Source organism: Bos mutus, chromosome 3 (genome assembly GCF_027580195.1).
Source record: "Bos mutus isolate GX-2022 chromosome 3, NWIPB_WYAK_1.1, whole genome shotgun sequence".
NCBI classification, from domain to species: domain Eukaryota; kingdom Metazoa; phylum Chordata; class Mammalia; order Artiodactyla; family Bovidae; genus Bos; species Bos mutus.
The window spans coordinates 20,631,925-20,648,322 of record NC_091619.1 but is presented as its reverse complement, the minus strand read 5'-3'; the positions used below and the strand labels follow the sequence as shown (position 1 = coordinate 20,648,322).

The 16,398-nt window shown below is 49.1% G+C and overlaps 2 protein-coding genes across 5 annotated transcripts; one reads left to right on the top strand and one right to left on the bottom strand.

Annotated features, from left to right (window-relative positions):
- Positions 1 to 271: 271 nt before the first annotated feature.
- On the bottom strand, positions 272 to 7,436 carry METTL25B (methyltransferase like 25B). Of its 4 annotated transcripts, none has more exons than XM_005898746.2 (8): positions 6,862 to 7,436; positions 4,199 to 4,323; positions 3,855 to 4,047; positions 3,322 to 3,384; positions 2,940 to 3,083; positions 2,009 to 2,493; positions 1,042 to 1,226; positions 272 to 609 (listed from the first exon to the last, which is right to left on the bottom strand). In XM_005898746.2, the coding sequence occupies exons 1-8, from the start codon at positions 6,970 to 6,972 to the stop codon at positions 488 to 490; spliced, it is 1,428 nt and encodes a 475-aa protein (XP_005898808.1). In that variant the 5' UTR covers positions 6,973 to 7,436; the 3' UTR covers positions 272 to 487. The 4 variants fall into 4 exon arrangements, with proteins under 4 accessions (XP_005898808.1, XP_070223465.1, XP_070223466.1 ...); XM_070367364.1 differs by having other exon boundaries at positions 3,855 to 4,007; XM_070367365.1 differs by having other exon boundaries at positions 3,855 to 3,962.
- A 94-nt stretch (positions 7,437 to 7,530) lies between these two features.
- ISG20L2 (interferon stimulated exonuclease gene 20 like 2) lies at positions 7,531 to 12,743 on the top strand. The gene is made up of 4 exons (XM_005898745.3): positions 7,531 to 7,679; positions 8,276 to 9,125; positions 10,945 to 11,145; positions 11,846 to 12,743. Exons 2-4 carry the CDS (start codon positions 8,391 to 8,393, stop codon positions 11,957 to 11,959), a joined length of 1,050 nt encoding a protein of 349 aa, XP_005898807.1. The 5' UTR covers positions 7,531 to 7,679; positions 8,276 to 8,390; the 3' UTR covers positions 11,960 to 12,743.
- Positions 12,744 to 16,398: the final 3,655 nt, after the last annotated feature.

The following is a 16,398-nucleotide window of genomic DNA, read 5'->3' as shown; positions in this document are numbered from 1 at the left end:
AGGGAGGGAGCATCTGTCCTGATGTTATGACAAAACCTGGATGGAAGTTAACAATCTTAAGGGGGTCCTCCCACAGGGCAGGGCCTGCAGATTTCTCAGATGGAGGTCGAAGGGAGAGAGCTTCCCCTCACAGAGACCTCTGAATAACAGGGCACTGCCTGTTAGGAAGACTTCGGGGACTGGGAGTATGAGACCTAAATTAGAACCTCAGCAGGATTCAGTAGGGAGGATGCTGGTCTGTCCTTTATACCTAATAGAAATGGTAGACGAGTAAAGATTTCAATTTTTTAATAAATTGAAAATAAACTGCATAATATTATATAACATATACAGGGAGAGAAAGAGTATGACGCTGGTTTGTAGGGAACCCAGATGCCAGGGAGGATGCAGGATGCTGGTTCTCTGGCTGAGGAGGCAAAGACTGCCTCCCAGCGTGGTGCCTGGCAGTTTCAGATGGGGTCTGAGATGCGCCCTTCCTCTGGCTGCGTCAGTTGTCTTCAGTCTCCAGAAGAGAGAAGGCCTCACCCAGAGGCCCTTTGGTGGCCACCAGAACCAGGTTTCTTGGAGAGAGTTCGGGACTGAAGATGGGTAGGAGCTCAGCGTGGAAGCCTGTGAGAAAGGCAAGGCTACTCAGGAGAGAAATGAAACAAACTCGTACCCACTTCCTGCCTGACCTGTAGGCATAGCTCCTCTCCGCATAGGAGAGGCCCAAGGGGATCTAAGGAAACCCCGCTTTTACCAGAACATGAGTGCCCGAGATGCTGACTTGGGAGGAGGCAAGCCTCAACACACTGTAGGGATGCTGGCTTAAGATGCGCCTCAGGGATGTTTCACCTATCCTATGGTGACAGGCATCCAGATTCAGCAGGAATTTGCATTAACAGCAACCCCCCAACCCCTGTCTGATGCTGAAACAGCTACTGGTCCTAGAATCACCATGGTGATGGGCCAAGTCCCAGCAGGTGTAGGGGCGGGGACCTGAAGGAGACCCCTAGAGCTCTAGCCCCTCTAGCCCTGGGTCCCTGGTGTGGCCCCCCTCACCCTGCTCCTGAAGGTAGAGCAGCCGGTCCAGTAGAATCAGCGTCTCCACCAGTGGGGCCAGCAGCAGGGCCAGGCTGAAGAAGGCCACCACACGGTTCTCCTGGGCCTGGTGAGCTCGAAGGGCAGCCACATTCAGTGGCAGGTGGGGGTCCAGCCCCACCCGCTGTAGCCCCCGCTGCACATATCTGTTGGGTCAGTCATAGACAGTACTCAGCTTAGAAAGTCACTTCTCCATTCAAACTGTCTGTTTCTAATTCAATTCCAGCTCTGCTTTTCTAGCTTAAGATGCATTTAAAATATATATATATTTATTTGGCTGTGCTGGGTCTTGGTTGTGCCATGTGGGATCTAGTTTCCTGACCAGGGGTCGAACCTGGGGCCCCTGCATTGGGAGTGCCACTGGAACACCAAAGAAGTCCCTTAAGATGCATTTTTATTTAAAGAGTTTTCTGGCCGTGAACTGTCCATTCAATAGCAAATCAATCCAAAAATTTATTTTTAGACAAACCAATTATTTGGGCTTCCCAGGTGGTGCTAATGGTAAAGAACCGCCTGCCAATGCAGGAGACTAAGAGATGTGGGGTTCGATCCCTGAGTCAGGAAGATCCCCTGGAGGATGGCATGGCAACCCACTCCAGTATTCTTGCCTGGAGAATCCCATGGACAGAGGAGCCTGGGGGCTACAGTCCATAGCGTTGCAAAAAGTCAGACACGAGGTGACTTAGCATGCACACATGTCCAATTATTTAGCCATATTTTTATCATTTCAAAAATTTGATAAAAGAGTGACAACTGCCTTTTAAAGAACATTTGAAGCTGTCTCAGAACTCAGTCACTACCCCCTCCCCCAACCCAGCACATCTAGATTTTCTTTAGGACACGCTAACAAGTCAGGGTGGGAGGGGAATCATACCCCAAGTAGGTGATGCCCCCCATCTTACCCCCCCGCCCCGTCCCCCAGCCTCACTCTTCGATCTTGAGCTCGTGGACCCTGGGAATCCCCTGCACGCCTGGCCGCCGGAGCTCAGGCTGGGCACACCGGATGACGGTCTCCAGTGCCGCGCGGTAGCAGTGGGTTCGGAGGCTGGGGCCTGCTTTCTGTAGCCGCTCAGCATACTCCTCCAGGGCATGGCAGGCCCCCTCCCGAAGCCTGTAGGGCAGTTCATAGCCGGGCAGCCCAGCCACCCACTGACTCAGTGGGTAACCACCAGGGTCACTCAGCTTCATGTAGCAGCAGCCCACTGAAGCCAGGGCCACCACCTCAGGGCAGCAGCAGAAGTGCCTCAGCAAGGCAACACTCAGATCCCCACAGGCGTGGAGGCCCGTCAGCAGCAGGCGGGCCCTGCTCTGAGGTGAGGTCTCCAGCGGAAGCAGGAGCTCCTCACACAGGGTCGTGGGGTCCACCCACCTAACCACGTGGTGTGGGGGGTGACGAGGGCCAGTTTGGACCACCTGTGGAGGTAGGACAGAACAAAGGCAGATATGAGGCCTGTTTCCTGTCCATACACCACCTCGGGCCACAGGAAGGGATCTGTCCTGAGTTCCTTCCCAAGGAGGAAGGTGGGAGAGCAACTGGCGCAGAGGAAATGGGATAGATACTGCGTCTGTCATTACTAACTGCAAATCTTTTCATCTCTGAGTACCAGCTTCCTCATTTGTAATGAGGCTGATACCTGATTGGCCACTTTGTACAGCTGGCTATGAGGAGGATGTATCGGTGTAGAAAGCACTTTTTAACTAGAAAGTGCCTTTAAGATGAGGCTTTGGTGAGGAGGTAGCAGAAACAGGGACACACCGTCTCGAGCTGAGACATTTAAGAGAGAATTCAGCGTTGGTGCCTAGTTTCAGCCAAGTCAGTCCTGGTCTCGTGGTCCTGGCTGCAGGAAGAGCTGGTCTACCTTTGGGTTCCTCTTCTCCTCTTTCTCCAGAGTCTGTAGGAGCTCCTGGTCTAGGCGCTGGGCTCTCTCCACCAGTCTCTGATCCCCTTCAATGCTCTTTACCATCAGCCCCAGCCCCAGCGACATGAAGCGGGAGAGATGGCCCTGGAGTCAAAAGAAGGGGGGTAAAGACAGCCCTGTTCAGGGTCCCCTACATAGTCCCCATCCCTGTCTATGGTTTGGACACCTGGGTACCAGGCCCCCAGAGACTTAAATTCTGCCCAGCTTACTTCCTGCATTCCTTATTACTTGCCCTTCTGGGCCTGACAACCTGCCTTCTAGTTGTTCTATCCCCATGACAAAAAAAAACACAAAAAAGCAGACTATTATGGGTCTGGCTCACCTGGCCTGAGCCTACATCCACAACCTGGGTGCAGCCTGTGAGGTCACTCAGCTTCTTCACCAGCTGAAAGAAAAGGGAACAAAGGCCCCCTGGCCATTGGTTGTTGGCTCCCAGGGCAAACACTCATAAGGAGAGCAGAGAGGAGCTGAGGATGGCAGAGGAAGACGGGTAGGGGGTGCCATGGAAGAGACAAGAGACATGGAAACCAAAATAGGGTGTGCTGACCCCGGCTCAGGCTACTATCTTTGCTCCTCTCAGGACAGTGATTCAGTCCCCATAGAACAAGAGTCCTGCTGTGATGCCATCAGCAGACTGAAGATTATCAGAACAAGAATAAGACAGTGATTCAACTATAGCCACCAATCAACCCAGCAAAAGGATGAAGATAGGCTTACAGTATACCTGCCAAGGAAGGGACCTTCTAGGGCCTCTGGTCCTATAGGTGATAAAAGGTGCCCAAACCTTTGTAATCCATAGGCTTAAGGAGTCCCCAAGGCCCCCAGATACTACCTGTACCCCAGCCATCTCCTCACCTCTCCCAGCCTCCGAATCTCATGCTGCTTCTTGGGCCTGACATGTTTCCGGAATGGAGCTGTCAGTCGGGAACTCTGGCTGGGATTCTCCAGGAACTCTGAGGGGGTCTGAAACCCAGGCGTCCGGGTAAAGGCCAGGGCATAGGCTGTGGACTTCAGGGCCAGCAGGGTGAGTGGCCACACCGACCTGTACCTGAGATAGCCCGCCCAGGCCCCCAGTGAATAGTCCCATTGCATCCTGAGTGTGCCAGCTTACAACCCAGGAAGCCCCTGTGAGACTGAGCAATGGCTCCCTGCAGGGCTCAGCTCCGAGTCCCCCAGCACAGGGTCCCTCTTGCCCATACCTGGCCACTTCCCCTTCTCTGGGCATCCCCAGCAGCAGCGTGGCCAGCTGTGGCGGGTTCAGTCCATCCAGTGCTTCCTGCCATGAGCAAGGGAGTGTGCCCCACAGGTTGTCTGTGAAAAATTCCTGCAGGGAAAAGGGAGAAGCAATCAACAGGCTACTTCCCCTCCCATTCTTCCCTACCCACACAACACATGGCCACCAGCTGCAACTAGCAGGAACCTCTCCTCATTGGAGTCACTTCTCTGAAGTCTGCTCTAGCCTTCCCCTCCTTCCTGAGCCCAAATTGCATTCTGGACACACTTCTCCTTCTAGCAAAGTCCCCCTTGTTTATATGTGTGTCCGCCACTCAGCTGAACTTAAGGGCATGTGTGGTGGCTTTGCACCTGCCTCCTTAACACAGCAGTGACTAACACACACTATCAGTATGTTACCATCTAGTAACCTACTGTTACATGTGCCAGACACCACAGACGCCAGACATTATATATGCCAAAATGTTTGTTTTTATTTTTGGTCATCACATGTGACATGTGGGATCCTAGGTCCCTGACCAGGGGCTGAACCTGGGCTCTCTGCAGTGAAAACGCCAAGTCCTAACCACTGGACCACCAGGGATTCCCTGCCAGAATGTATTTTTATTCATTTATTTGTTCAACACAAATTCTGGAGCTTTGCTTAGGCATCAAGTTCTATCCTAAGCTCAGGGGATACAAACAACAAAACAAACAGACAAGATCGCTGCTCTTGCAGAGTTAACATTTAAAGAAATTATTTCAAGTAACATCAAGAGCCACATAGACAATAAAACACTAATGAGACAGTAACATAATGGAGAGTTTGAGAGTGTACTCTTAGAGTAATACAGTACATGTGAAACACTGCATGCCTTGGTTGCCCAGAGGCAGGGGCGGAGGTAAGTAAAATAGGTGAGGAGGGTCAAAAAGTACAAACCTCCAGTTACAATGTAAACGTCATGGAGATGTATAATATGGTGACTGTTGTAAATACTACTATATTCTATGTCTGAAAGTTGCTGACAGTAGATCTTAAAAGTTCTCATCGTAAGAAAAAAATTAACTATGTACAGCGATGGATATTAACTGATGCAAGAGATGGTTAGATAGCATCACTGATGCAGTGGACATGAATTCATTTAATGGACATGAATTTGAACAAACTCTGGGAGACAGTGGTGGACAGGGAAGCCTGGGTGTGTTGCAGTCCATGGGGTCACATAGAGTCAGACACAACTTAGCTACTGAACAATTATTTCATAATATATACAAATAGGAATCATTACATTACACGCCTGAAACTAAAATGTTACATGTCAATTCTATCTCAACTTTTAAAAATTCAGGTAGTAGCAAATACAGAATAATATGCCAGATACTGTCTGTAACATTTTATATATGTTAATGCATTTCATTAATCTGTCCAAGTCAAGAAGCTAGTAAGTAGTACAGCTAGAATATGAAACCAATTCAACCCTAGAGTTTTGCCCTTAACCACCCTACTCAATTGCCTTTCTGTTGAGGAAAAACATTCCAGGAAGATCAGTAAGTGCAAAGGCCCTGATCAAGCCAGTGTATATGCAGTATAGTGAATGTGGGAGAGAATGAAATGTGATCAGGTTTAAAAGGGAGCTTGTAGGGTTTTATAGGTAATGGTAACTATAATTAGGATCCAGGCAAGAATACTGGAGTGGGTTGCCATTTCCTACTCCAGGGGATCTTGTCAACCCAGGAATTGAACCCACATCTCTTGGGTCTCCTGCATTGGCAGACGAATTCTTTACCCCTAGCGCCACCTGTGAAATCTCAGAGTACCTAGGAAGCAAGAAATGTCACGATCAGATTTACATTTTTAGAACAGTCTGTTTTGTGAAGAAATGGGTATGGAAGGGAAGAAGCAAATACAGAAATCAGTTAGGAAGTAGTCCAGAAGAGAGATGATGTTGGCTTGACCTAGGGTGGTAGCAGTGTCAATGGAGGCATATGGGTGAATTTGGTGAATTCTGTTGAATCAACAGACTTGTTGAAAGAGCTGAATCAGAAAAGAGCTGAATCAAGGATGGCTTCTGGGTTTGGGAAATGAATAATTCCGTGGATGCTGGTGGCATTTATACATCATCTCATTTATTCTTCTCAATGATCCTTCAAAATGGGATCCATTTTACAGCTGAGGATCTGGGGCTAGGAGGAATTTTTATGCCTAATGTTAACAGGATAGGGAAGGCTGGATTCTAGTCCGATTCTGTTAACTTCAAAGTTAGAATTGTCCGTTACATGGCAAAACAGGAATTTATTCAAAACCTGAATGAACGAACATGTGTGTTCTTGAAAACACCTCACATGTTGCTGGGATAGTTCAACATTGCCGCAGCAGCGTGGCTCAAATGCCCATGCGCTTTATTACTCTGGACACGAGGAGATTAGAAAAACAACCCACATGCTAGAAATATTAATATTTAGGTCATCAGGAAAAAAAAAGAATCGGGGGTTTTGCCCCAGCTTTAACCCTTTCTTGTACAGACAAAAGACTGAAAAAAAACTATTAGAAAAAAAGATCAGACGCTAACTCTCCAGATTCTCCCCTAGTCGTGGCTAGGTAGCCAATCACACAAGCAGGAGCACCCCACCCACATCCCTGTGGCCTCACGATGATGTAGGCGTCCAGGATGGAACGGTAGAGCTTCACGACCCGGGTGAGGTTCACCGCTAGCTGTCTCCTCTCTTCATGAGAGAGGCGCCGGGCGGAGACCCCGGGCATTCCGGGGCCCAGACGGTGGCGCGGGGAGCGAGAAAGCAATGAGGAGAGAACCAGGGTCAGGACCACGCGGGTCCGGGACCCGGGCTGGGCTCAGCACTTCAGGTGGTCTCAGAAGAAAAAGTGTCCGGTCCCCGATGTTGCCTTTCCGGGATTCCAGGCTGGGGGTGAAGACTTCAGGCGCACTCCTGACGTCACAAGTCGCGACGTCCCACAGCACCAAGGTTTCTACGTCTGAGACTAGCGGGGCGGGGGTGCCAGCGCAGTGACGTCACAGTGGTGTCGCGCAGTGCCCAGCTCACGAATAGGGGCGGGCCAAGAACCAGGTCTCGCCTCCAGATCCCGCCCCTTCCCGTACACTACTCTCCTCTCCGGAAGTGAGGCCGGGGGGTGTCCCGCGCATTTCAGTTCCCGTTTGTCGCGGCTTCCCCACACCTTCGAGTTGTACCTCCACGGGGCTAGAGGGGCCGGGGAGCGCATCCCGCCCCCGCCCCCACCCACACCACCCCCGCCGCCGCCGCCGCCGCCGCCGCTGCCCACACACTCGGAATCCCTGGCCTCGCTCCCGGAGACAGGGGCCGTGTGGGTACGCGGGCGCCGGCCTCCGGCGCGTTCCAACCCGCGGGCCTGCCGGCCTGGGCACCGCCGACGCGCGCCAATTTCCGCATCCGGCTCCTGGCGCTTCCGGTCTTAGCGGGTCCATCTAGGAGGTAAGTGAGTGAGCGTGCGAGGCTGGCTCCGCGGCGTGGATGGCAGCTGATCCTTAGACTCGGTTCCTTCCCCCACCAGTGTGTGTTGTCAAAGGTCCTTTCGTGGGACAGAGACTTGAGTGAGATGCATGTGGAGATTTCCCCCACCTGGAAACGAGGGAGATGAGTGCCTGAATTTGTATCTCTACTCGTGGGACCCGCGTGGGGATGCTAGGGTAATCCAGAGGTCAACTTTGCCAAACCTGTCACTGCCTTTGAGCATACTTAGACGTTCCCTCCATGGGCAGATGATAGAGTTCACCTATTCTGGCGTTGTAGATCGCAGTTTCAGCTAGTTGGTTTTGCAACCCCCTAAGTTTACAAATGAGACTGAGATCTAGAGAGGGGACATGGCCTTCCTAATACCATACAGCTGGTGAATTGTGGAGCTTTCTAGAATCCAGGCTTCCTGGTTCAGAATGAAGTTCTCCTTCTGCCATTTCACATTATTTGAGAGGTTATTCTGATGTCTTTCCTCTCTCTTAAGTCCTGCAAAGATGGGTCTTATTGATTCCCAAGCCTATGGGCTCCGTTATCAGGATCGCTTTCTTCCCTAGGGTATGCTGCAAACCTCCAAATGCTGGTCTGTGGGATTCAGCAGATGAGTCTTCTATCTTCCTCTCATCTGTAAGCTGTTCTTCCCAACTGTTCTCTCAACCATCCAGTGTCATCATGTCTACCTTACTCCTCAATCTGGATTTTGGCGAGCCTCCCCCCAAAAAGGCATTAGAGGGAAATGCCAAGCACCGAAAATTCGTCAAGAAGAGGCGACTGTTGGAACGGAAAGGCTTCCTCAATAAGAAGAAGCAGCCCCCTAGCAAGGTGCCTAAGTTGCACTCAGAACCTTCACAGAAAGGGGAAACTCCCAGGGTAGATGGCACTTGGAAGGCCACTCCCCTTCCAAAGAAGAAGACAACAGCTGCCTCCAGCAGTGGGTCAGAGCAGTCCCTGGACAAGAAAGCTGCAGTGCCTTGGCTGACTCCTGCCCCTTCACAGAAGGCTGGTTCTGTTGTGGCTAAAGTAGATTTGCTGGGGGAGTTCCAGAGCGCCCTACCAAAGATTAAGAGCCACCCAACTCGCCCCCAGAAGAAGGGATCCCAGAAGAATCCTCCACCCAAGAATGGCCCACAGAACTCCACCCATACACATTCAGAGAATAAATACTCTGGGGTATCCCAGAAGATACCGGGGAAGATGGTGGCAATTGACTGTGAGATGGTGGGTACTGGACCCAAGGGGCATGTCAGTTCCTTGGCTCGATGTAGCATTGTCAACTACGACGGAGATGTGCTCTATGATGAGTACATCCTCCCCCCCTGCCACATTGTGGACTACCGGACCAGATGGAGTGGTATCCGGAAGCAGCACATGGTGAATGCTACACCCTTCAAGATTGCTCGGAACCAGGTAGGAGGCATGAGGGATGGTGGTAGCAGCGAAGCAGATAGGGCAAGGTCCAAATCATTTTTCAGCAAAGGATATCACTCTGGGAAGGCACCAAAGGATTGTGGAGGGATGGTTGGAGTGGATGGGAGTAGCAGATAAAGAAGGCTTTTCTTTTGGGATGAAGAGTGGTAAGAACCTGGAAACTTACAAATAGCTGGTGTAATAAACTGTATTAGATCTGTTTTAGATCCCAAGTGGAATCCTCATCTGGCTAATTGGGACTCTGCTAGAAAAACAGCAACCTGTGATGGACAGAGTAGCAGGCATGAGTGCCAGGGGGAAAGGGCTCAATTTGAGAATACCTTGTAGAGGTGGGGCTGGGGTTGAGAACAGAGAGGTGGAGGGCGCTTCCCAAGCAAGAAGTGGCCTGTGGCAGTGTGGAAAGTTGGTGGATAACTGGAACAGGCAGCCTGCAGTGAAGGGGGTAAAAGACACAGGCCTGATATGCTGGGGTTCTCATCTCATTCACTGAACAATCCTAGCCACTGTAAGCTCTATGCTGAAAACTGGAGGCACGCTGAATGAACAGGAAAGGAGGATGAGCTGGTAGAGGGGAAGCGGAAAGGAGCTGCTGGTCTTGGAAGGCCTCCAGAGGGCACCCTTGATCCACTGTGTAATTTCAGCTCCACATTCTTTGTCTTGTCTAGACACACTGTTCCAGTAATTTCTCATATGCCAGAGCAGTAAGTTGAAGGAATTTCATCAGCTAGATTTTAGAAAGAACATGAAGAGTTAAAGAACATCCTGTGCACCCTCAAGTGTGAGCAAAGGCTCGGGAGAGTCAGAAGATCGGGTGGGTCTGAAACAGCACATCCACTTAGCTTTAATGAAGGCTGTGTGTTAAAATTAATGCAAAGTAAAGGTGTTAGTGGTCAGTAAACTGTAGGGGCGACTAAATACCAAGTTGATTAGACTATATCTGGTTTTCATCATAAAAATCAGTGCCCAAGCTGGGGTATGAGACCAAGGTACATTCAAATGAGTCTGTACCCTTCCAAGGGGGTCCCATTGAGAGGCCAGGCATTGATTCCAGGCCTGTTAACTCTTTCGCGGTCTGTTTGGAACCCCATTTTGGTAACAGCCCTCAGAGTTCATGGCATATTCTTTCGACATCCTCATTGGAAATGAATCTTTTTTTTTAGGGGGTGGGGCATACCTTGAGGCTTGTGAGATCTTTGTTCTGTAACTGGGGATCAAACCTGGTCCCCCTGGCAGTGAGAGTGCTGAGTCCTAACCACTGGACTGCCAATTCTTAATTCCCAATTTTTAATTTTTTATAGCTTGTAGGCCCTTTGAGAGTCTGATGAAAGCCATAGATTCCCTCCCAAAACAAACACAGAAACATACGCATATCAATTTGCATATAATTGGGGGCTTCCATTACCTCCCTGGAGCCCATCTTTACAGTAATTGTCCCAGCCTGTATCTAAGGCCAACGTAACAATTATCATGGTTAAAGAACTTCAAGTATCAAGCCAGGACTGAACTAGGTAATTACATGAACATCACATTGAGGTAGAAATTAATGCGACAATAAGGAACCACTGGCTAGGCATCCAAACAGGGTTACACCATGAAAGATGCCTACTTTTACCTCGGGGAGAGGAGATGGATTTCAGGTAAAAGAAAACTTGTGGGAGAAGGCATTTCAAGGATGAGACAGGTGAGCAAGTGGTGAAAAGAGCCTAGGAGGACTTAGAGCTGTGTTGGACTTTTAGAATGCAGAGGCTGCATCTGTGAGTCGTGCTTCTTACCACCTCCTCTTCCATGTCTGTTTCAGATCTTGAAGATTCTGGCAGGGAAGATAGTGGTGGGGCATGCCATCCACAACGACTTCAAAGCCCTTCAGTACATTCATCCCAAGTCCCTCACACGAGACACCTCTCATATCCCCCTCCTCAACCGTAAGGCTGACTGCCCAGAGAATGCCACCATGTCTCTGAAGAGTCTCACCAAGAAGCTGTTGAACCGGGACATCCAGGTAGCGTCTCCCCAAAGGCTGCCAGACCCCTGGCTTGGACGGGAAAGGCTCACCTGGTGCCTCTCTCCAGGCTCTGACACTCAGATTCCTCTGACTGTAGAAAGATCCAGGGGGAGATGCTCTGATGGGAAGAACTTTGGGCAGAGAGGTCCATCTCTACTTAGGCATAACAGTTCTTGTTTCCTACTTCCCAGAGTGTTCCCCAGGGTACTTGGAAAAGGAAAAAAGCCTAAAAGTGGGACTAAAACCCTAAGTAAGAAAAATGGGAAGCAGGTAGTTGTGGTGGCCTCACTGACCATAAAGTGGCTTCAGGGGCCTCTTAGTATTTCATATGTTTGGCAGTCAAAGAGGGGGTGGTCTGCCTGGCATGAGAGTATAGACATGTCATACATAGATTAGTTAAGAAACTAGGGAACATGGAAGACTCAGAAGGTCTGTCTATGATCAGGTCTGTTCTGCTTCTACAGAAGAATGTAGAACAATATGGTGTGTACTTGTTGCCACAGAAAGGACTGAGGCACACCATAGTATAGGAGTTGAACCCCTGAAATCAGGTGATGAGTGGGGCCCCACCAGAGGTCTGCCTTTGCAGCCCGCTAACTGCACAAGCAGCAGCATCACTGAGGTTGGAGAGAACCAGTTGGGAAGGGAGGAAACGGCCTCTTGTAGCCTCATGCTCTTTTCTTCCTCCCTTGTTCAGGCTGGGAAAAGTGGACATTCCTCAGTGGAAGATGCTCAGGCCACCATGGAGCTGTACAAGTTGGTTGAAGTTGAATGGGAACAGCACCTGGCCCAGAATCCCCCTAAAGACTAGGGGTCACTGGCGATGCGGCAGGCGGAAGCAGCAACACAGCCAGGGCGGGGCAGTGGGCCATGGACAGCCCCACCAGCGCCGCACCTTGGAAGCCAGGGGTTCTGGGAGAGGGAGGCTGCACCCCAGGCTTAGCATCCATTGAAATTCACTTCAGGTGTTGTGTGTCTGGTTAATGTTACTTGGAAGGAGGACGCCTCCATGTCAGAACCCACCCCTGGGCCGTTTACCTCTTAAATGGTGCTAACCATGTGTCCCAAGGTGCTTTGCTTCTGGGAAAGTCTTTTGACTTTCAAAGGGCACGGCAAACTGGGAAATGTCTTTTCCCAAACTGCCTTATCACTAGGGTGGCCATGTGTCTCATTATGCCTTTCCTCTCAAGCAATTAACAGCACCCTCTTTCACTCTCAGAAGTATCCTGTTGGATGATAACTTGTATGATCACAATGCATCTCTCAGACTCTGCTTTCTGCTCAGAGTCTACATCTGGTTTGTGTTGGGATATCACCTGTTCTTTCCACCTTGAATTCCGGAGGAGCCATTCCTGGTGAGGTTTACTTCTCCTTAGGGTTATGGGCAGTAGAGGTAAGAGAGTGACTTGGAAATCAATTTTTCTGATTTAGGAAAGCAGTCTCCTAAAGTGATAGAGAATTTATTTAATTTAAATCCCACTTGCTAGGTTAAAGAAGAATTTTAAAGTGTTTCAATGAGTTTTAGTCTTTTACTTTGCTAAACCAAGCCTCTGAAAATGCAAATTATTCCCTTGATAAATTTTTTATAAAGGAAAAACAGTTGTGTGGTGTTTTCTTTATAACTTCACATTAAATAGCTTTGCCACAGACTCCTTAGCGCTGTAGCTCTGCCAGGGGGGCTGGGTCTCTGGACGACACTGATGGACCCTGGTTTGCTGGAAGTCATCGGGAAGCGCTGACCAAGCCTTTGTCTGTCGCCCGTGTGCTCTGCTGCCTTCTCGGCCCTACCACAGATCAACAAGCACACCTGAGACGACGCTTCAAGCCGCACGAACACCCTCACACAGGGTATGTGACCAGGAGAGTGACTCAGAGTGGGCATGTGGGAGGGATGGAGCGGGGGAGAAAGGTGCTCGGTGACGCCAGCCTGGTTGCTCCTGCCAGCTCTTCCTTGGTGGTACACACCCTGATGTTGGGAAAGTGAGTCACAGGTCTGACCTTGTGGCTGGGATCACTGTCTGCGCTCTGTCTTGAGAGAATGCAGACTCCGTGTATACACCGAGACTCTTGCCCTCTTGAGTGGCTATTTTGGCTCCAGAGGCCAGAGTCGCAGTTGCGGCTGCCTATAGAAGAATTTGCTGCAGCCAAATGAGACCTTGGACATGGTCTTGCTGCTGTGTGCCGCACTACAGCATCTGCTTGAACAGGCAGCTGTTGAGCTCTGAGCAAGTTGGTTCCTGTTGAACCCAACATAAGCAATGTCCATGACACTTCACAAAGAAGCGCTAGGCGCTCTTACACATCTCTTAAGTGGGAATAATGTAGGAAGGTCACACCAAAAACGGGTTACAAGTCTTAAATGAATGTGAGTCTTAATTACATTGCAATCAGGAAACTAGAAGCTAAGTGGAAAATTCTCCTTTGAGTTCAGGTTTTAGGGTACCTGGCTGGGTAATTTATTTTATGAAGTATACTGTTGATTTACAATATTGTTTCTGATGTACAACAAAGTGACTCAGTTATATATAACAATCATATAGTCTTTTTCATGTTATTTTCCACTGTGTTACCATACGATGTTGAATATAGTTCCCTGTGCTCTGCAGTAGGACCTTGTTCATTCTGTATCTAACAGTTTACAGCTGCTAACCCCACACTCCCGATCCATCCCCCCCACCTCCCTCCTTGGCAACCATGCGTCTGTTCTCTGTGCGTCTGTTTCTGTTTCACAGACAAGTTCGTTTGTGTCATGTTTTAGATTCCACATATAAGTGATATCATATGGTATTCGTCTTTCTCTTATTCACTTACTTCACTTAGTATGGTAATCTCTAGTTGCACTTGGCTTTTATGCTCTACTTCACCCCCCGGCTCAGGCGCCCTCCGTCCAGCATTGGGAAGGGCTAAGTCTCACTTTTGCTCACCAAAAAGAACCTGGAGACCAGAGGACCTTGCAACCATTTTCTTGCTCTTTTCTCATATCATACTTCCTGGTCCGAGCCCAGCTCACCCTGCAGGGTGCCTGGGGATCCCTGTACTTTAATCCCCTTCTTTCTCTGCCCCTTTGTTCTCAGGCTTCATCCAGTTGATGACAGATAAGCCCCATTGCAGATTTCTACCTAAATACCAATCAGCAAGTCCTGGTTTGCCTTAAGTTTGAGGCCCTTTGGAGCATATGCACAAGAAAACAAATGTTCTTCCGACAATACTCTTTCCATGTCTTGATATTTCCTAATGCTGAGCCCCCTTCTGCAGGTGAGAACGATAAAGGGCAAAAGAGTGGGAGAAGTATATGCTGCCAAACACACTGATCTTTTGAAATGTCATATAGTAAAGTGATTCTTGGGAGGGGAAGTGTATTTTGAAATTTCAGGTCATAATGCTGCCATTCTCTCTACCCTTAAAAGCCACTGGTTGAGGGAATTCCTTGGGAATCCAGTGGTTAGGACTCCACAGTCTCACTGTAGAGGGCCCAGGTTCAATCCCGGGTCAGGGAACTAAGATCCCACAAACCACGTGGTACAGCCAAAAAAAAAACCCACTGATTGAATCAAGACTCTAACAAGGAATCACTTGATTCCTAGTTTAACAGATGATTACAGCTGACAGAAGGAAAGATGAACAGTACTGTAATTATGAACTTGCCCCAAGGCACACTAGCCTAAGTCCAAGTTTAGAGACACAGATTCCCATGTGTGCAACTGTACCTTGCCAAGGGCATTTATGAATATCCTGCATTACAGGCTGTGTATTGTTCACAATGCACTTTTCATTTACCCTGTAACTTAGGGCAAGTCCACCAAACAGTTGATAGCAGAACAGCATTTTATTGCTATGTAGACACTAGGCATCAATTTTGATTTTGCTACTTACTCAGTTTGTGCTGGTAAATCAGTTTGCTTCCTAGGAGCCTCAGTGGTTCTGGCATTAAAATCCTGGGATTTTCTTCTAACTTTGAAGTCTAGCTAATGGTTGCTATCATTAATAATAATAATGGCAGCCATTTGTTGAGTGCTTCTCTGAGTCAGGTACTGTGCTGAGTCTTTAGGAGCGTGGTCCTACTCTCTGTAAGGGAGATGGTAGTATTCCAATTGAACAGTTGAGGAAACTGAGGCTGACGAAAAGTAAGACATCTTCCCTAGGCTAAACAGCTGGAAGTTGGCAGTGCTGGCACGCAGACCTGCCAGGTCTGTCTGTCTGGAGCCTCAGCTCTTAACCACTCTCCGACTGGGTTGGTAACACAGCCAGGCAGCATCTGATGAGGTTGGCATCCTGCCACTCAAATGTTTATTATTAAACACTTGCTATGTGCCAGGCATTTGCTAGGCACACAGAGATGGCATGTGCCCCCAGTTGCTTATAGTAACCTGAAGCAGAGAAACCAGTAAATTGATATCAATGCCCCGTGGCAAGCACTGTCTAGAGTCGCCGAAGAATTTAAAATAGGGGAGTGATGTGATCAGATTTCGGTTTTAGGAAGACAATGCTGGCAGCCAAACGGAAGCAAGATTGAGTAGGGCCAGAACATGAGTTCTTCTGTTTGAGTAATCTGATGAGCAATGATGTAGTCCTGAATTAATAAATTGGGAAGGTGCATATGAGCATCACTGAGAAGGTAGAATCAATAAGATTTAGAGATCAGAGCAAGGGGATTAAAGGTTGCCTTGATATTTCTGAACTACAGTGGATAGACAGCAGTGGTGCCATTAACAAAGACAGAGTGTATGGTGGGCAGGAGAGCAGGTTTTTGAGGAAGATGACTTGGGTATTGATTGGGTTGACTTTGAGCTTCTTGAAGATACCCAAGTGTAGATATCCAGCCAGCAGCTGGATGTACCAGACTGGAGTTTAGCAGAGTAAATGAGATCTGGGGCTGGAAACTAGGAGACAAGAGCACAATAGTAAGATAAAAGCCTTGGCTTGGAATGAAGCCTTTATATAAAGGCATATAAATAGCAGGTCAAAATCAGAGTCTCAGGAAGTACCCGTCCTTAGAAGCTGCTGGAGGAAGAGAGGTCTGAGAGAGGACCATCAGGTAAGAGGACAGCTAAGGAGACTCCTCCCAGGACGGGGGAGGTAGCATTAACAGCATGGACAGCCAGTCCGCTGAGAGCCAACAAAAGGGTCTGTTTTGTAGCAATTCAGTGCCCTTTATCTGAGCAGCGTCTGAGAGGGGCGGCAGCAGCTCAGCCCAGACGGGCTGGAGAATAAACGAGGCGAGGAAGGAGTGGCTGTGAGCTGTTCTTTGTT

Bases quoted from the DNA above. Each gene is read 5' to 3' on its own strand.
- METTL25B (XM_005898746.2), bottom strand. From the start codon at position 6,972: ATGCCCGGGGTCTCCGCCCGGCGCCTCTCTCATGAAGAGAGGAGACAG. The intron at 2,494-2,939 runs GTAGACCAGCTC...CTACCTCCACAG, and splicing joins AGGAGAAGAGGAACCCAAAG to GTGGTCCAAACTGGCCCTCG. The intron at 610-1,041 runs GTGAGGGGGGCC...CCTTTCTCACAG, and splicing joins GCTCTACCTTCAGGAGCAGG to GCTTCCACGCTGAGCTCCTA.
- ISG20L2 (XM_005898745.3), top strand. From the start codon at position 8,391: ATGTCTACCTTACTCCTCAATCTGGATTTTGGCGAGCCTCCCCCCAAA. The intron at 9,126-10,944 runs GTAGGAGGCATG...TGTCTGTTTCAG, and splicing joins TCAAGATTGCTCGGAACCAG to ATCTTGAAGATTCTGGCAGG. The intron at 11,146-11,845 runs GTAGCGTCTCCC...TCCCTTGTTCAG, and splicing joins TGTTGAACCGGGACATCCAG to GCTGGGAAAAGTGGACATTC.